Source organism: Mustela nigripes, chromosome 6, assembly GCF_022355385.1.
Source record: "Mustela nigripes isolate SB6536 chromosome 6, MUSNIG.SB6536, whole genome shotgun sequence".
NCBI lineage: Eukaryota > Metazoa > Chordata > Mammalia > Carnivora > Mustelidae > Mustela > Mustela nigripes.
The window spans coordinates 121,056,952-121,073,330 of NC_081562.1; the positions used below are offsets into that span (position 1 = coordinate 121,056,952).

A 16,379-nucleotide genomic window follows, 5' to 3' on the forward strand; every position below is an offset into this window, starting at 1 on the left:
CCTCTGGAGCGATGTCCCTCAGCGGAACAGACTTTTAAAAGTCCTGATTTTGTGCGCCGTTGCTCCGCCGCTTGCCGGGAGCCGGCCCCTCCCCCGGGGTCTATCTTCCCGTTGCTTTGGATTCACTTCTCCGCTGGTCCTACCTTTCAGAAAGTGGTTGTTTTCTGTTTCCAGAATTGCTGTTCTTCTTCTCTTCGATCTGCCGATGGATTTTCAGGTGTTTGCAATCTTTAGATAAGCTATCTAGCTGATCTCCGGCTAGCTGAAGCAGTCTCAGCTTGCTACTTCTCCGCCATCTTGACTCCTCCGCTTTTTCTACTCTCTTGATGTAGAAGCTGTGATAATTGATATTATAGGTCCATTCTTTTGCCAATGTATTTAAAGCTATATATTTCCCTCTCAGACTATTTTAGCACATTGCACAGATGTTTTCTTTTAATTTGATTTAAAATATTTCCTGAATTTCTTTCTGAATTCTCTTTGGCCCAGGGGTTACCTACAAATGTTGCCTAATTTCCAAAAATTGGGGTATTTTCCAGAGGCTATATCACTATTGATTTCTATTTTAAAACCATGTCAGAGATTATATTCTCTGAGATTTTAACTTTATCACATTTAGTTTTATGGCCTGGCCACATGGTCCATTTTTGTAAATATTCTGTTTGCATGGGAGAAAAAAATGTGTATTCTACAGGTTTTTTTTTTTGGTGTAGTGTCTTTAAAATGTTGCTTAGGTCAGATTGGTTAAGTGTGTTGTTCAGTCTTTTGTATCTCTACACATTTTTTTCCTGTTCTATCAACTCTTGAGAAAGAGATGTTCAAATTGTCCACCATGGTTATCCATTTATTTCTAGTTTTTTCTATGTATTTGTAATTTCCTCCATTGGCAGTAAGAAACTGACTCTCATCTGTACTTATTAGACCCGCTTCCCTGTATGTAACCAGCCCTTCATGTTCAACCCTCTCTTGTCCCCTTTGCAGTTGCTATCCTCACCCTGCTTTAGCTCCTATTCAACATGCTGGATGGCCCAGACTTCTGCATATTCTCTTTATCCTATTCAGGCACTGGTACCTCATGCCAGGTCACCTTCCCCTTGTATGTTTTCATTTCTCAACCTGCTCAATTCCCATGCCAGCCTGCTCCTCTGTGTTGTTACCCTCCTCACCTTGTTCAGGCTCATCATTACAGAACAGGCTGATGCTCAGGGGAGCTATCCTTCTGCTGGGGTTCTATCTTCCCATATTGAGTTGCACACCTAGAGGTTGCTCAGATAACCTATGCCTGTTTTACCCTATCCTTAGAGATTCCCTATTCATCTTCTTTGGCTCTAACACCTCATGTGCAGCCACTAAAACACTTTTACCTTTTTTCATTGTTCTCCCACACATAATGATTTGGGGGCTGAATTATTCAGGAGGCACAGAAGGGGTTTTACCATTATTTTTGAAAGATATTTTTATTCAGTTTAGAAGTCTAGATGAACAGCTATTTTTCTTCTACCATAATATAAATGCTATTCTGGTATTTTTGCTTTCATTGTTTCTGTGAGAAGTCAGCTTTTGTTTTTATTTAAATTCCCTATACCTGATATATCTTTTTTTCTTTAGCTGTTTTTTCTTTTCCTTCCTTTCCTTTTCTTTTCTTTCTTTCTTTAAAGATTTTATTTATTTATTTGACAGGCAGAGATTACAAGTAGGCTGAGAGGCAGGCAGAGAGAGAGAGAGGAGGAAGGAGGCTCCTGCTGAGCAGAGAGCCCGATGCGGGGCTCAATCCCAGGACTCTGGGATCATGACCTGAGCCGAAGGCAGAGGCTTTAATCCACTGAGCCACCCAGGTGCCCCTAGCTGTTTTTTCTTTTAAAGATTTTATTTATTTGTTTGACAGACAGAGATCACAAGTAGGCAGAGAGGCAGGCAGAGAGAGAGAGGGGGGGAAGCAGGTTCCCTGCTGAGCAGAGAGCCCGATGTGGGGCTCAATCCCAGGACCCTGAGATCATGACCTAAGTCGAAGGGAGAGGCTTTAACCCACTGAGCCACCCAGGCACCCCTCTTTAGCTGGTTTTGAGATATGCTCCTTAGCTTTGGATTTCAACAGTTTGATTTTGACATGCTGAAGGTGTGGTTTTCTTTGTATTTTTTCTGTTTAGTGTTCACTGAGCTTCTCAGACCTGTGGACTCATGTCTTCCATCAGTTTTAGATCTCAGTTATTCACAAAGATTCTTTGGTCTCATTCTTGCTCTCTCTTCTCTTCCTAAAACTCTAATTGTACAGATATCATTTCATTTAATATTCCACAGACATTGGACTCTATTTTTTTTTTTTACTTTTTCTCCTTATTTTTCAGTTTGGATATACCTTTTCTTAAAGTTCAAAGATTCCTTTCTCTGCTATTTCCAGTTTGTTCTTAAGCTCATCTAATAAATTCTTCATTTCTCACTGGAGTTTTCAAGTCTAGCATTTCCACTTAGTCTTTTTTAAAATAGTTTTCCTGTCTCTGGTTGCAGACTTTTCTTTCTTTTGAATTTATTATAAACATTTAAAAAATACATTATCCTAATCAAATTATGTAAGTGCCTCTTAATCAGGAAACAACTTATTTTATACAATGAAGGGGTACCCATTTGGTAGATTATTTTTCAGTCATTAGAACTCATATTTGTACTATTAAAAACAAATGAATAGAGGCACCTGACTCTTGATTTAGGCTCAGGTCATAATCTCAGGGTTGTCTTAACAACCTGCATGGAGCTCCATGCTGGGCATGGAGCCTACTTAAGATTCTTTTTCTCCTTCTCCCTCTGTCCCTCTCCTCCCCCCAAAATAAAAGAAAACAACTAATTGTGAAGGTATGGACAGATTAATGGAACACAATAGATACACTCAATATATATCTACATAGATACATATGAAAACTTAGGTTACTATGACTGGTATGAGGTTATATGTCATTGTGGTTTTGGTTTGCATCTCTCTGATGATGAGTGATATTGAGTATCTTCTCATGTGTCTCTTGGCCATCTGGCTGTCTCCTATGGAGAAACGCCTATTCAGGTACTGTGCCTATTTTTTCTTTTTATCAGATTATTTGTGGCTTTTTGGTGTTGATTTAAATTTCTTTAAATATTTTTTATATTAATCCCTTATCTGATACATTTTCTCCCATTTGGTAGGTTGCCTTTTTGTTTTGTTGATAGTTTCCTTTGTTGTACAAAAGCTTTTTAATGTCCTAATATTCATTTTTGGTTTTGTTTTCTTTGCCTGAGGAGAAAGATCCACTATACTTAAATTTTTTAAATTTGGGGATATTATCATAGTGATTGTAAAAAAAAAAAAAAAGCTGGACACCTACTTCCTTCTTATAGAAATTTCAGGTAATTAACAGATTTAAATATAAATAAAATGTTATAAGAGAACAAAAGAAATATTCCAGTTTTATTATGTTGGGATGTGGACTGCATAAGTAAAAGATCAAAATCATTAAAGAAATAATTGATAGATCCAGTTGTATAGGATTTTAAATACTGAAGAAGAACGAAAGAGAAAAGAAAAATATCCTTTGCTTCCACTGGTAATGACCATTATAGTAACTCCTTACTGAACAAATTAGTAACTAAAGGGAAAGAATTAAACATTTATTCTGCCTTTCTATAGGATAACTAAGCCCCCAGTTGATGAGAGGAAGCTCTTCTTTATAATAGAATGCCAGTTAATAAATAGAGTATACAAAATTCAAAAATCACTATAATTCCCAATAAAGTACTTATTTTAGGCAAGGATAATTAATAGATGCCAAAACTTTAAGGTAGGGAAAATGTTATTGGGACAGGACCTTCTTAGAATGACAAAGTGTCACCACACAGATTGTTATTCAGTGAAAATAGAAAGATATATCTTTATAAGGAAGATACATAGTGGTTATCAGGGTAATTAAATGACCAAACTTGGCATCACTGAGTGGGACAACTGATATTATGAGCCTCTGAACGTGTTGTGTGATGTGAGGTACATAACATCAACTGTGATGTATTGTGCCCAAAATATGTAATTTGAATCAAAGTCAGATTTTAGTTCTAATTTCCTATTCAGAGAAAACACAGAGAATAGAAGGAAAAATTTAATGATACCTTGAGAAGGCAAACAAACTCTGTAGCACTTGATGTATTTAAAAAGTCAATGTCATAAAGATGTTCTATAATAAGAGAGACTAAGAAGACATATCAAAAATATAGGGCACAATCCTTGTTTGAAACCAGGTTTTATTTGTTTATAAAGCTCTAAAGGATGTTCTGGGAGCAACTGGAAATGACTCTGAACTGGATACTTGATTAAATTACGGAACTATTTTTAAGTTTCTCAAGTATAACAGTGGTACAATGATAGCATAAAAGGTCATACGTACTTTAAAAGATGAAAATTTGAGTTGTGAATTGTTCTAGCTCTAACTTACTTGCAAATGGTTTAGAAAAAATGAATACACACCTACTGATAGATGATACAGACTTATTAGGTTTTGAATGTTGTGTCTATTGGTGTTTATTTTACCATTAAAAACTTAAGTATGTTTGGGATTTTCCATAATGACAAGGAGAAGAGAAATTAAGACAAAAAATTGAAGTTTTTGCTCTTAATGGTTAGTTACTGATGCTGGTAACTAGTTTTCTTATTATCTGTGGATGTGGAATCAAACTGCCATAAATTTTATGGAGAACACTCTGTTTTGTATTAAATTTAACATATATAGAATCTTTTCTGAGCAATTCCATTCCTCAGTATTTGTCCTCAGTAGATAATCAGTGCATTGCAAAAGGATGCAAGGATGGCCTTTGCAATGTTATTTTTATTCCATTATTATGAAAACCAGAAAGAACCTAATTTCAATTAATAAAGGATTGTTCAAATATATTATAGTACAGCAATACTATCTTGTCATTAAAACTGATTATTATAAAAGAAAAAATGAAAGAAGATGGGATCAGGAGGGAGACAAACCATAAAAGACTCAATCTCAAAAAACAGACTGAGGGTTGCTGGGGGTAGGGGGGACGGGAGAGGGTGGTGGGGATATGGACATTGGGGAGGGTATGTGCTATGGTGAGTGCTGTGGAATGTGTAAACCTGGAGATTCACAGACCTGTACCCCTGGGGATAAAAATACATTATATGTTTATTTAAAAATGATTATTATAAATCCATATTCTATGTCATATTCGTTGACATAGGATTTCTGTTACATATATTGAATTAAAAAGACATTATAAAACAAGTTATAGTGAGTGGAACGGGTGTCTCATCATTGTGGTGACCATAAATATTAATATTTGCATTGGTGCATTTTGCTCTCTGTTTTGGGTAAACCATACCTCAGCTGCCTTTAATGAACTCATCTAAATCATGCATATTTTTTTTCAGAGAAGAAAGAAAAGATAAATTATGTTTTATTTGTTTATACAACCAACACATCATACAGGCTTGGTTAGGCACTCTACTTCCGTTTTCTCATCTACAACAGTAGATGTTCTCTAAGGTCCAATACTAATACTGGATGAATACAATGATGACTGCATAACTTTCATTTAGTGTTGATTGAAAAAGATGGTTCTCCGTGCCAGGGACTACCCCCAAGGACCAGAGTACCCATCTTAGCTCCACGCTAGCTTTCCTCACCCCTTCAGGGTGACTGTCACATGTCACTGTTGCATGGACAGTCTCCTTCACCCTCCTAGCTCCATCCCACCACACTTTTCTGGTTCATTTTTCTCCAGTCACCTTTCAACATTTCATATAATGTGCAGATTTCACTTTTATTCTATGTCTTTTCCCAAAAGAATATTAGTTCCAAGAAAGCAGGGATTTTCTGTTTGCTTTCAAGGTGGAAAAATCCCCAGTGCCTCAAAAATTAGCTGGTACCTGATAGGCACACTTTTAATATTTACTGTAAGAGTGATTTTTTTTTTCTGAGAAAATGTTTCTGGGACTTTTCTAATCATATTGTTTATACAGCTATGAAAGGATAGATTATCATTCTGTGCTTTGAGGGCCAAGAAATTCTGAGACATAGCTTTCCAGAGGCTGTCACACTTATTTCTTTCCTTCAAATTTGGTCTCCCATAGAGTCTTTAACATAATACCTAGAGAGGTAATCATAAAAATGTAGAGAATCATTATAAAAAAGTAAAATTCTTTTCTAATTATAGCTTTTCATGGAGATGATCATTTCATTCTGACATCCTTTTTATGTTTCCATTTTTACTGAGTTGCCAACTTGGCTTCAAAATGTATAGATTTCAGCTGCATCCATTAATGTGGTGTAAGAATATCATGTTTTCCCAGGCTAACCACATTTAGTGGGAATCACTGTCAGATAATAATATTTATCAGTGAACTTCTCAATGAAAATTGTGAAATTTTTAGAAATGATATAAAATTATAGTTTCAAAATAGTTGCATTGACATTGCCAAAAAGAAACTCTACTGTGGCTGTGCCTATTGTGTGGGCACAAACTCTTCACTTTTCTTCATATATATGTCCTCAAGGAGCAGGCAAGCTAGCCAGACTTCTTAACAATCTTAGCAAATGTTATTATAACAACAACAACAACAAAACTGAGAAAGATAACAAGCAGCTACATCATTTTTGGTTTGTTTGGGTTTGCTTAATAGCCAGAGTATGAATATGTATTCATCCTTCTAGAACTATTATTCTGCCAGCCACACAGTTTGACTTCTATGATAAAATTGAAAGTTTTGAAAACAATTCAGTTTTGTTTATAATGTCAAAGAATTAATGTAAAATTCAACTGATAAAAAAAATGGGAAGAGCTTACCTACTACTGGAAGTGAATTCAGAGCAAGATGCCAATCAGATTTTTAAAACTATACAAAAGGAGATAAACCTGTTGCAATGGACAGTGGGTATTAATTAATGCCACCTATAAGCCCATTGTTGTATATGAAAAAGCAATAGAATTATAAAGAAATTCTATGAAAATGCACTTTCAACTAAAGATGACTTCAAGTGAAGACTTACTCTAATGGTTAGATTTAGAACTTGAATAGGTACTTTGCAAAAATGAGGTTAGAAATGAATGTATTTGTGGTGGGAGAGATTTTTGATTCATGGAGCAAAGTCTATCTTGTTTCATGTCCATTTAACCAATATTCACTGGCTGTGGTAGCATGCTGGAAGTATAGTAGGTGGTACATGAGTTCTGCAGTCAAGGAAATGACACAATAATTATAACAATAAGGGGGGAGGTGACAGGCATTAAGGAGGGCACAGGATGTGATAAACTCTGGGTGTTATATACAACTGATGAATTATTGAACACTACATCTGAAACTAATGATGTTCTATATGTTGGCCAATTAAATTTAAATCAAAATTTTTTTAATTTTAAAAATTTAAAAAATTTAAAAAATAATAATTAAGGGGGAGGTAAGCATACACACATGGCTACAAGGCAAAGCACTGTGTCATGAATATCAGAAAGGGGAACAGCAAAACTCAAAAGAGGCTCAAGGTGGGAGAAAGCAGAGGATCTATGGGAGACGTTTTGTTACAGACCTTACAAGACGGACTATTACAGCAAGAGGGCAACAGCATAGGGAAAGGCTTATATTTTGAGAGAATTTCTGTAGTCCATGAGTAGTGTCTCCCCTTTGTGTTCTGATGGAACTCCGTGCACCCAACTATTTTAGCATTTATCATAATGAAATATAATGGTTTCTTTGTCTCCCACTAGACTGTACTTTCCTGAAATACTTAAAATCCTCTGTATTTGAAGATTCTGTATTTGTGAATTCATATCCCAGCAAAAATGTATTGGTAGACTCCAAATCAATACATAGATACATAGAGCACTTTGGCTGTTATTCACAGACCTGTGCAGGGCAGGGAAAAATCTGAGTCTTCTCATGCAGCTGTCCAGCTGACGGTGAACAAGACTAGACTCTCTTGTTTCAGCTCTTCTACTGCAAACAAGTGTCTTTTTACAGCCTGTGAAGTGCCATATGCTTCACATGTTTGTGTTTTGAGTTGGTGGTTTTTCTGTTTAAAATGATTCCTTTTTATTTTTTATAAACATATATTTTTATCCCCAGGGGTACAGGTCTATGAATCGCCAGGTTTACACACTTCATAGCACATACCCTCCCCAATGTCCATAACTCCACCACCCCTTCCCTACCCCTGGAAACCCTCAGTTTGTCTTGTGAGATTAAGAGTCTCTTATGGTTTGTCTCTCTCCCAATCCCATCTTGTTTCATTTATTCTTTTCCTACCCCCCAAACCCTCCATGTTGCCTCTCAACTTCCTCATATCAGAGAGATCATATGATTAATGTCTTTCTCTGATTGACTTACTTCGCTCAGCATAATACCCTCTAGTTCCATCCATGTCGTCACAAATGGCAAGATTTCATTTCTTTTGATGGCTGCATAGCATTCCATTGTATATATATACATACCACGTCTTCTTTATCTGTTCTTCTGTTGATGGACATCTAGGTTCTTTCCATAGTTTGGCTATTGTGGACATTGCTGCTATAAACATTCGGGTGCATGTGCCCCTTCAGATTATCCAGTATTTCTGTATGCTTAGCATTTATGAGCAAACGCCTGAATATTGGGAATGAGGAGGAAAAACCAGCTCATTGAAAATGTTAAAATACTGAGTTTAGGAGTCATTGTTGTTGTTGTTGTTTTGTTTGTTTGTTTTTTAAAGATTTTATTTATTTGACAGACAGAGATCACAAGTAGGCAGAGAGGCAGATGGGGGTGGGGACAAGGTTCCTTGCCAAACAGAGAGCCTGATGCAGGGCTCAATCCCAGGACTCTGAGATCATGACCTGAGCTGAAGGGAGAAGCTTAACCCACTGAGCCACCCAGATGCCCCCACAGGAATCAGGGTTTTAATACCACACAGGTAATGGGAAGCCATTGGAAATTTTCTCCTGGGACTGCAAACATTGATTGAATGTGCCAGATGGTGTGATGGAGAGAATATAATATACCTGGGGACCTGCTCTCAAAGAGCTACTACAGAAGCTCCAAAGGCCCTTTAGGAAGATTAATTTCACAGGAAATCATAGGATGGGTAGAACTGAGAGAAACTGAAGACGCGAATCCAAGGATATTTCTACCACCATCCTGACATGATGTGATAAAGACCAGAACTAGGGTGCTGGCAAGAGGAAGGGGGAAGTAAGGGGAGACTATCTGGCTTTCTTTTCTTTTCTTTAAAGATTTTGTTTATTTATTTGAGAGAGAGTACACACAGGTGAGCAGGGGGAGGACAGAGGGAGAGAAGATCTCAAGCAGCCTCTGTGCTGAGTGTGGCCCCACTGTAGATCTTGATCTCATCTCCCTAAGATCATGACCTGAGCCGAAATCAAGAGTTGGCCACTCAACCAACTGAGCCACCCAGGTGTCTCAATACTTGGCTTATTATGAAGTCAGCAGTAAATAACTTGATACAGAGAATGAAGGAGATGGAAGGGACAGAGTTAAATCCCGTAGTTTGCTACCCCCGATTTTGTTAGCTCCTGTGTAAGCAAATGTCTTCCAATCATGTTTCCCTCATCTAAGTTTATTACTCTGTGCTGTGCTGAGTCTTTTAAGGCATCTTTGATGGGGTCACAATCCTCCTCTGTTACAACTAAGCATCCGATGAGTTAGTTGCCTAGGGTTTGGGGTGATGACTGTGAACAGTAGATGTAGTTTTACAGTCAACAGTGAATTTTTAAAGTTAATTGTGAAATTTTGCCTGGGGGGAGGTGGATCCACACTGAATTATCCCTTCAAAAAAAAAAATCTGGAAATGTGTGCCATGCAAATGACTTCTGCTCTACTGTGAAGTTATATCCAACTCTGTACAGTTAAATATTACTAATGCAAATTTTACTGCTACATTTGCAAGAAGGGAGGACAGACCTATTGTTCATTGAGAAATTGCATGTGAAAAAATACAGAGATCCAAGATCAGCAATTATGCTTTCAGCACTATATGTAAAGCAGTAAGGTGGTTGACCTTTGTAAAGTAAATCCTTCATTACGAAGTGCTCAGTATCATTCTTTACAGTTTCCATCAGTTCAGAAATAAAACTTTCTCTCTCAGCTTGATATTGACAGCTTCAGATTTGGAAAGTTATTTAGTTAAACTTCAAGTTAAAATACTTTCTCAGTGTGTTTTTTTCTTACTAAAAGTCATTTTCTAAAGAGACAATCTGTACCTTACTACAAGTTATTTGCATTACCAACTAATTTATCAGGTTATGCAAAGCTGATTTCATACTTGGACTCTTTGAAATAGCATATTTTTCCCCCTGGCAAACTCATCTCAGATAATCAAGAAATGTAGTTGTCTTTATGTCAATTTTTAAGAAAGAATTTGAATGGCATTCTAAGCTAGTAGTATTTATTCTATCTGTGGCTAAATACTACATGTGTTTAACTCAACCTGAGATTAAAAGTCAAAGGAGTTTTGATGCTCTTTATCATTTTTCATCTGCTTTCAGTTTAACATATCTTTCTGAACAAAGCCATGTTTGTAAAGGATATTAAGTTTCATTTGGCCACCTTCTCAACTGCAAGTGTACTCAATGGACCTTAATGCAAGGTTATGCTCCCTGGACTGATTGATATATAAACAGAAGACAGATGGTGTAGAGATGACTCTGATGATAATTCATTTTTCAGCTAGTCATGAAGATATTTTGATTACAGTGTGTTTAAGTAATTATAACACAGTCTGCAATGTTAGTCTTGCTGAGAAGGGAGCACATGGAAAACAAGTTACGTGTTATCCATGCCTAACAAAGGGTGCACTGTGGTGTAATGATTTTAATTCCTAATGCTAGATTAGGACTGGAGGAGTTTAAAATATGTCATACAGTAAGGTAAGTCAATTAAACATAGACCAAATAAAAAATGTAACTTCACATTTTGAGGCATAAATATTTGTTTTGGAAAGTATATAGATGTTACTATATGAAAGAAACCAGTATTTTGACATTTAGGTAACAGTCTGTGTACAGCTAATTAAAAAATTACATGACTTGATTTTAAGTTTATGTGAATCGTAATTATCATGGAGCTTGCTTTCGGTGTCATGAAATTAAAACTGAAATCAGAGAGCTGACAGTTCAGTAGCACCTCTGTTCCTGCTGTTGTTAGAGTTTTTTTTGTTTTTTGTTTTTTGTTTTTTTAAGTTGGCTCCACACCCAGCATGGAACCCAATATGGGGCCTGAACTCAGACCCTGAGATCAGGAACTGAGCTGAAACCAAGTCAGCCACTTAACCGACAGAGACACCCAGTCTCACCTGCTGTTGTTGAAGTTTTTAAAGAAAATCTAAGGGGCACTGAGGTGGCACTGAGATGGTTAAGCATCTGCCTTTGGCTCAGATCATTATCTCCAGGTCCTGGGATGGAGCCCTGTGTTGGGCTCCCAGCCCAGCAAGGAGTCTGCTACTCATGCTTTCTCTCTGTATCTTTCTGTCTCAAATGAATAAATAAAATCTTTTAAGAAGGTCTAAAGTCAAAATGTCAAAAGGAGAATAATTAGAATTGTATGGCTAGATAGGCCATTTAAGTTTTCATTTCTACGTACTAATTACAGTTTTTACTTCTTTTTTGGTCTCACAACAGGATAATTGATCGCTTAGATGGAGTTCGTTTGTTGTGGTCTCTGTTGAAAAATCCTCACCCAGATGTGAAGGCCAGTGCAGCTTGGGCCCTCTGTCCCTGCATCCAAAATGCTAAGGTAAGAACAGACTATAAATCAATCCCTTCTAGAATCTCTAATACTATATTGAATAATGTCACCACAAGTCACTACTTGCTTTTGACTTACTTTTGGTCTGCCCTACGTGGTAGAAAAGAGTGTTGAATGTTTGTGCCAAAATAATTTTTGAGCAATTCCTTTTCCTGGTTAGTTTTTAAATGCCAAATGAAACTGGGCTCAGGTGGCAGTGCTTAACAAGTTGTACCTGGCTGGTGCAACTGAAACAGGTATGCCAGTCAAGAGGAAGAGAAGTTGACTGTTCTTATCTCTTGGGTGATCAGAAAATTGTATTTACCTGCTACTTTAAGAAGCATAAAATTGCCTGAAATTTGACAGTGAAAGATAACTAAGTTCTTTGTTACCTTGAAAAAGGAAAATAATTTCATGAATCCCACTTTTCTTTATCAGTAAAGACTAGCTATAAAATCCATAAATAAAATTTTTACATGACAAAAAAGAGATTGAACTGGAAGAATTTTAGCTCTTCATTTGTAAATTTTATTATTTTCTGTAAATAACTCTTTTCAACCTCTTTCTATTTTCTTTAAAATTTTTTTCTGTTGATTTAGAAATTGCCTTTTCAGATCCTTGTTGATAGAGATATTTTTCTCTGTTGAATATTTTTATCTAAAAGGATTTTACTCCTATAATCAATTTAACATGACTCTAAATATCATCCTAAGTATTTGTGACTGAAATAATCTTTTGTAAAAAGTGAATTGTTATGTGTACTAATAATAGAGGAGACCTATTACAAATTAGTCAATAGAACAATATTTTTATAATAGCAAAATAAATATAAAATATAACATAACAATATTTTATAATGTAAAAATAAAAACACCTCAAATGTCAACCTACAGGAAGATGGACAACAGGATGATTCTATGGTCATATAATATCATAAAACGCATATCTCTCTCTCCCCCTCCACACCTCCACACCAATAAATGAATCAATAATATACAATAAATTTAATAGAAGAGACTAATAGTAGGTCTGACTGAGTAATTATCTCAAAGATAAAGTCTAGTAAATAACTAAGAATGCAAAGTAAAAGTAAAAAGAAAACAGGACAAGAAAATACATGAAAGGAAAGAAAGCAATTGGAAGGAAGAAAAATAGTTTAAAAAAAAAATGTGGAAAGTTTCTGTAAATTAAAGAGTTGAAGAAAGATCCTAGTCTTCAGATTGAGAAGATCTACTTAGTGTCAAGCACGAAAAACAAAGAAAGTTATCTATACCTTGATATAAATTCAAATTTGACATTTCCAGAAAATTAAAGGAAAGGAAAAAGTTACATAAGAACTAGGATCATACCGGTATTAGATTTAACATCATTCACAATAAATTGTAAAAGAAAATGGAACAAATCCTTTACTGTCTTCAGAGGAAAGTATTTTTATCCTGGAATTCTATATCCTATAAAAACTAGCATTCAAATGAGTGTGGAGTAAGGACAGAATAAAGACATTTTTCTTTCAGAAATGTCAAGACTCAGGAAGCTTATTCCCCATAAAACTTTTCTGGAAAAAAAAATTTAGACTATTTTCCACCAAAACAAAAGATTTAAAAAAGAGAATAACATTAGTTATAGAAACAGTAAGAAGCAAATAACTCACTGGAATTAATAGTTAAATATAAATTTGTGTTGCTAATATGGCTCTCAAATTTTATAAAATTTTTAAGAAAGAATTTTAAAGTAATGGCATAAAATAAAAATAAAGCAGATAGTATTATCACAGTAACAATCTGAATCTAAATTTCCAGATGAGTCCAAAAATGTATTGGTGTAAAGTATTGGGTAAATACATACTAAAGTTCTTTTCTTTTCCTGGAGAAGGTTGTTATAGATACTGGTTCATTCTCAATCATCATGAAAATTTAAATTTAAATACAGAACTTAATTTTGTTTCATCAGTGAGATACTATTTTGTGTATAGAGAACATTTCTACACAGTGCTGTTATTATATGTAAATTATATCCTTTATTCTTATGGATTTTAACTACAAATCTGCCTATTTACCTATTACTACCTGTTATAATACATTCTGTAAGAGACATTCCAATACTGTCATTTTCATTATCCCTGCCCAGGATTTCTGTCCTGAATATCTGACAATGCCAGCAACCTAAACTGAGCCACACTCACACTAAACACAACCCAATATGTGTTGTTTAGCCCTTGGCCCCAAGGCCTCCACTGGTCCAAGTCACCATACAGGGACATGATATCTGCTTGCTCACTGCTTTTACCAAGAACTACACTCCTCTACTCTATGCATTATCATTTAGGTAACACTAACATCTGAACAATTTTAAAACAAGAAGTGATGTGAGCAGATTAATTAGTTAGAAGATATGAGCGGGTGATTAATTATGCTTGTGCAGTGGCCAGGTGTAAATAATTAGAATCTGACCTAACACAGCAGCAGTGTGGGCAAAGAGGAAGAGTCAGTATAAGAAATAATTGCAGGGGTGCAGGGTGGTTCAACTGGTTAAGCTTCGACTCTTGATTTCGGCTCAGGTCATGATCTCTGGGTTGGGAGATCAACCATCCTGGGCATGGAGCCTGCTGGAGATTCTATCTCTCTCTCTCTCCCCTTCTGCCCTTTCCCCACTCTGTTTCTCTAAAAATAAAAAGGAAAGAAAAAAAGAAAATGCTTGTAAAGTAGATTCAGATATTGGTGAGTGATTGGTTGTTGGCTGTGAGAAGGAGGTCAAGAGAGAGTTTGAAATTTTGTTTTTGTTGTTGTATTTTAACTTTGACAACTAAGAAATAATAACTTTACAAGACATGAGTAGAACATGATGTCAGGCAAAGATGGTGGGTTTGTTTTCATCCAGGTAGAGATATCCAGTCATTTGAGTATACGAACCTGGGTATCTGGAAGGAACTCAGGACAAGAGATGGCTACGTGAGGATTATCAGCATGTCAGAAGTAGCTGAAGTCTGAAGAATAGAGGACAGGCAGAGGGTGGGGAGTGAGAAGAGAAGGACAAAGAGAAGTCATAGAAGACTAAAGAGTGATAAGATAGATATCTATCACAGAGGGTGACAAGAAAGCCAAGAAAGGAAACAAATTCAAGAATGGGGGGGTAGTAATATTCAAAAATATGATTTGCCCCAGAGGTCATTTACCTTTGAAAATTGAAACAAGTACATTAAATATGAGAAACGGGGTCATCGTTCATAGACATTTTAATTGAGAAGAAAGGATTTAAGTCAGATGGCAGTGGGGTGAGAAATTAATTCAGGGCAGAAATAGATATAAAGAAGGTTAGTAGTTCTTACCAGAAGTTCTTACCAGAAGTTAGTAGTTCTTACCAGAAGTTAGTAGTTCTTACCAGAAAGTTAGAAGTTCTTACCAGAAATAGATATAAAGAAGGTTAGTAGTTCTTACCAGAAGCTCTTACCAGCTGTTAAAAGGAGACTGTATGAAGTCCAGAAGATACCTCAGGTTTAAGGGAATGATTAATATGGGAAAGGTATGAGAGAGAGGGAGAGGGTATTTGTGTAGCAGATCTAGGAAGGGAGGGAGGAAAGAGGAAGAGGGAGGAAGGAAGGAAGAGCTCTAAATATTCCTTAATTTTACAAGCACATTGCTCTGAGTAGTGTACAAAAACTTGTGGAGTGCCAACCAAAAGGACAGTCCTAGAATGCATAATTCCTACGAGTGAGTCCACTGAGAGCAAGCCAGGAGAACTCCGATAAATACTGAAAACGGCAATGTGTTATTTCATTCAGGTGACATATACATAAACAACCTCCAGTCTGTCTGTCTGTCCTCACTGAATTTAAAAGTCAGAAAATTGTCAAAAAGATCTGGATTAATACCTTTATCTAAATTTTAAAAATTTAAGTCAGACTTTTCCTAGTTGACAGTAAGTATAATTTGGATGATTATTTTAATGAGGACTGGTATTTCTGATTAGGTAATATAGAAGACATATTCATAAATTGAATTAACTAAATATTCAAAGTAAACATTTTGATGACCTATATGTCAGAAAATATATCTTCTAGGACTGAATTTATGGTGAACAGTTTTAGATGTCAATTTGCAATAGAGAGATACATATCTTTTCAAAAGTGCATTGGGATATGTGAGAAAAAAATTTTTTTTGAAGACTTTATTTATTTACGGGAGAGAGATTGAGTGAGAGAGAGTACAAGCAGGTAGCAGCAGGCAGAGGGAGAGGGAGAAGCAGACTCCCCACTGAGCAGGGAGCCTGTTATGGGGTTCCATCCCAGGGTCTTGGGACCTGAGCCAGAGGCAGATGCTTAACCAACTGAGCCCCCCAGGTACTCCTGTGAGCAAAAATTTTGAAGATTGTTTGTCTCATATATCAGGTATGGCCTGTGAAATTAGAAGGAAATTTAGAACATCTTTCCTCAAGAAAATAGCCTGATTTGCAAGGCTCTTTTGTCTTTTTGAAAAATCCTATTTTTCTAGGATCAGGGTAAATGAATATTATATTGGTCTCTCTCCTTGCATCTTTATAGAACAAAACTCATCTTCCCAAGGTAGAAGGATATCTCAGGGGTAGAGTATAGAAAAGGTCATGTTCTCAGAAAGGCAAAAGGAAGAATGCA

General features: G+C 36.1%; 1 protein-coding gene across 1 annotated transcript in view; it reads left to right on the plus strand.

The window, feature by feature from the left end:
• The window catches only part of ODAD2 (outer dynein arm docking complex subunit 2), a 187,581-nt gene that overhangs the window by 90,912 nt on the left and 80,290 nt on the right, over positions 1 to 16,379 (plus strand). Inside the window, exon 17 of the mRNA XM_059404994.1 lies at positions 11,647 to 11,761. Within this exon, the coding sequence (XP_059260977.1) occupies positions 11,647 to 11,761 (115 nt within the window). The remainder of the gene's footprint in view (positions 1 to 11,646; positions 11,762 to 16,379) is intronic.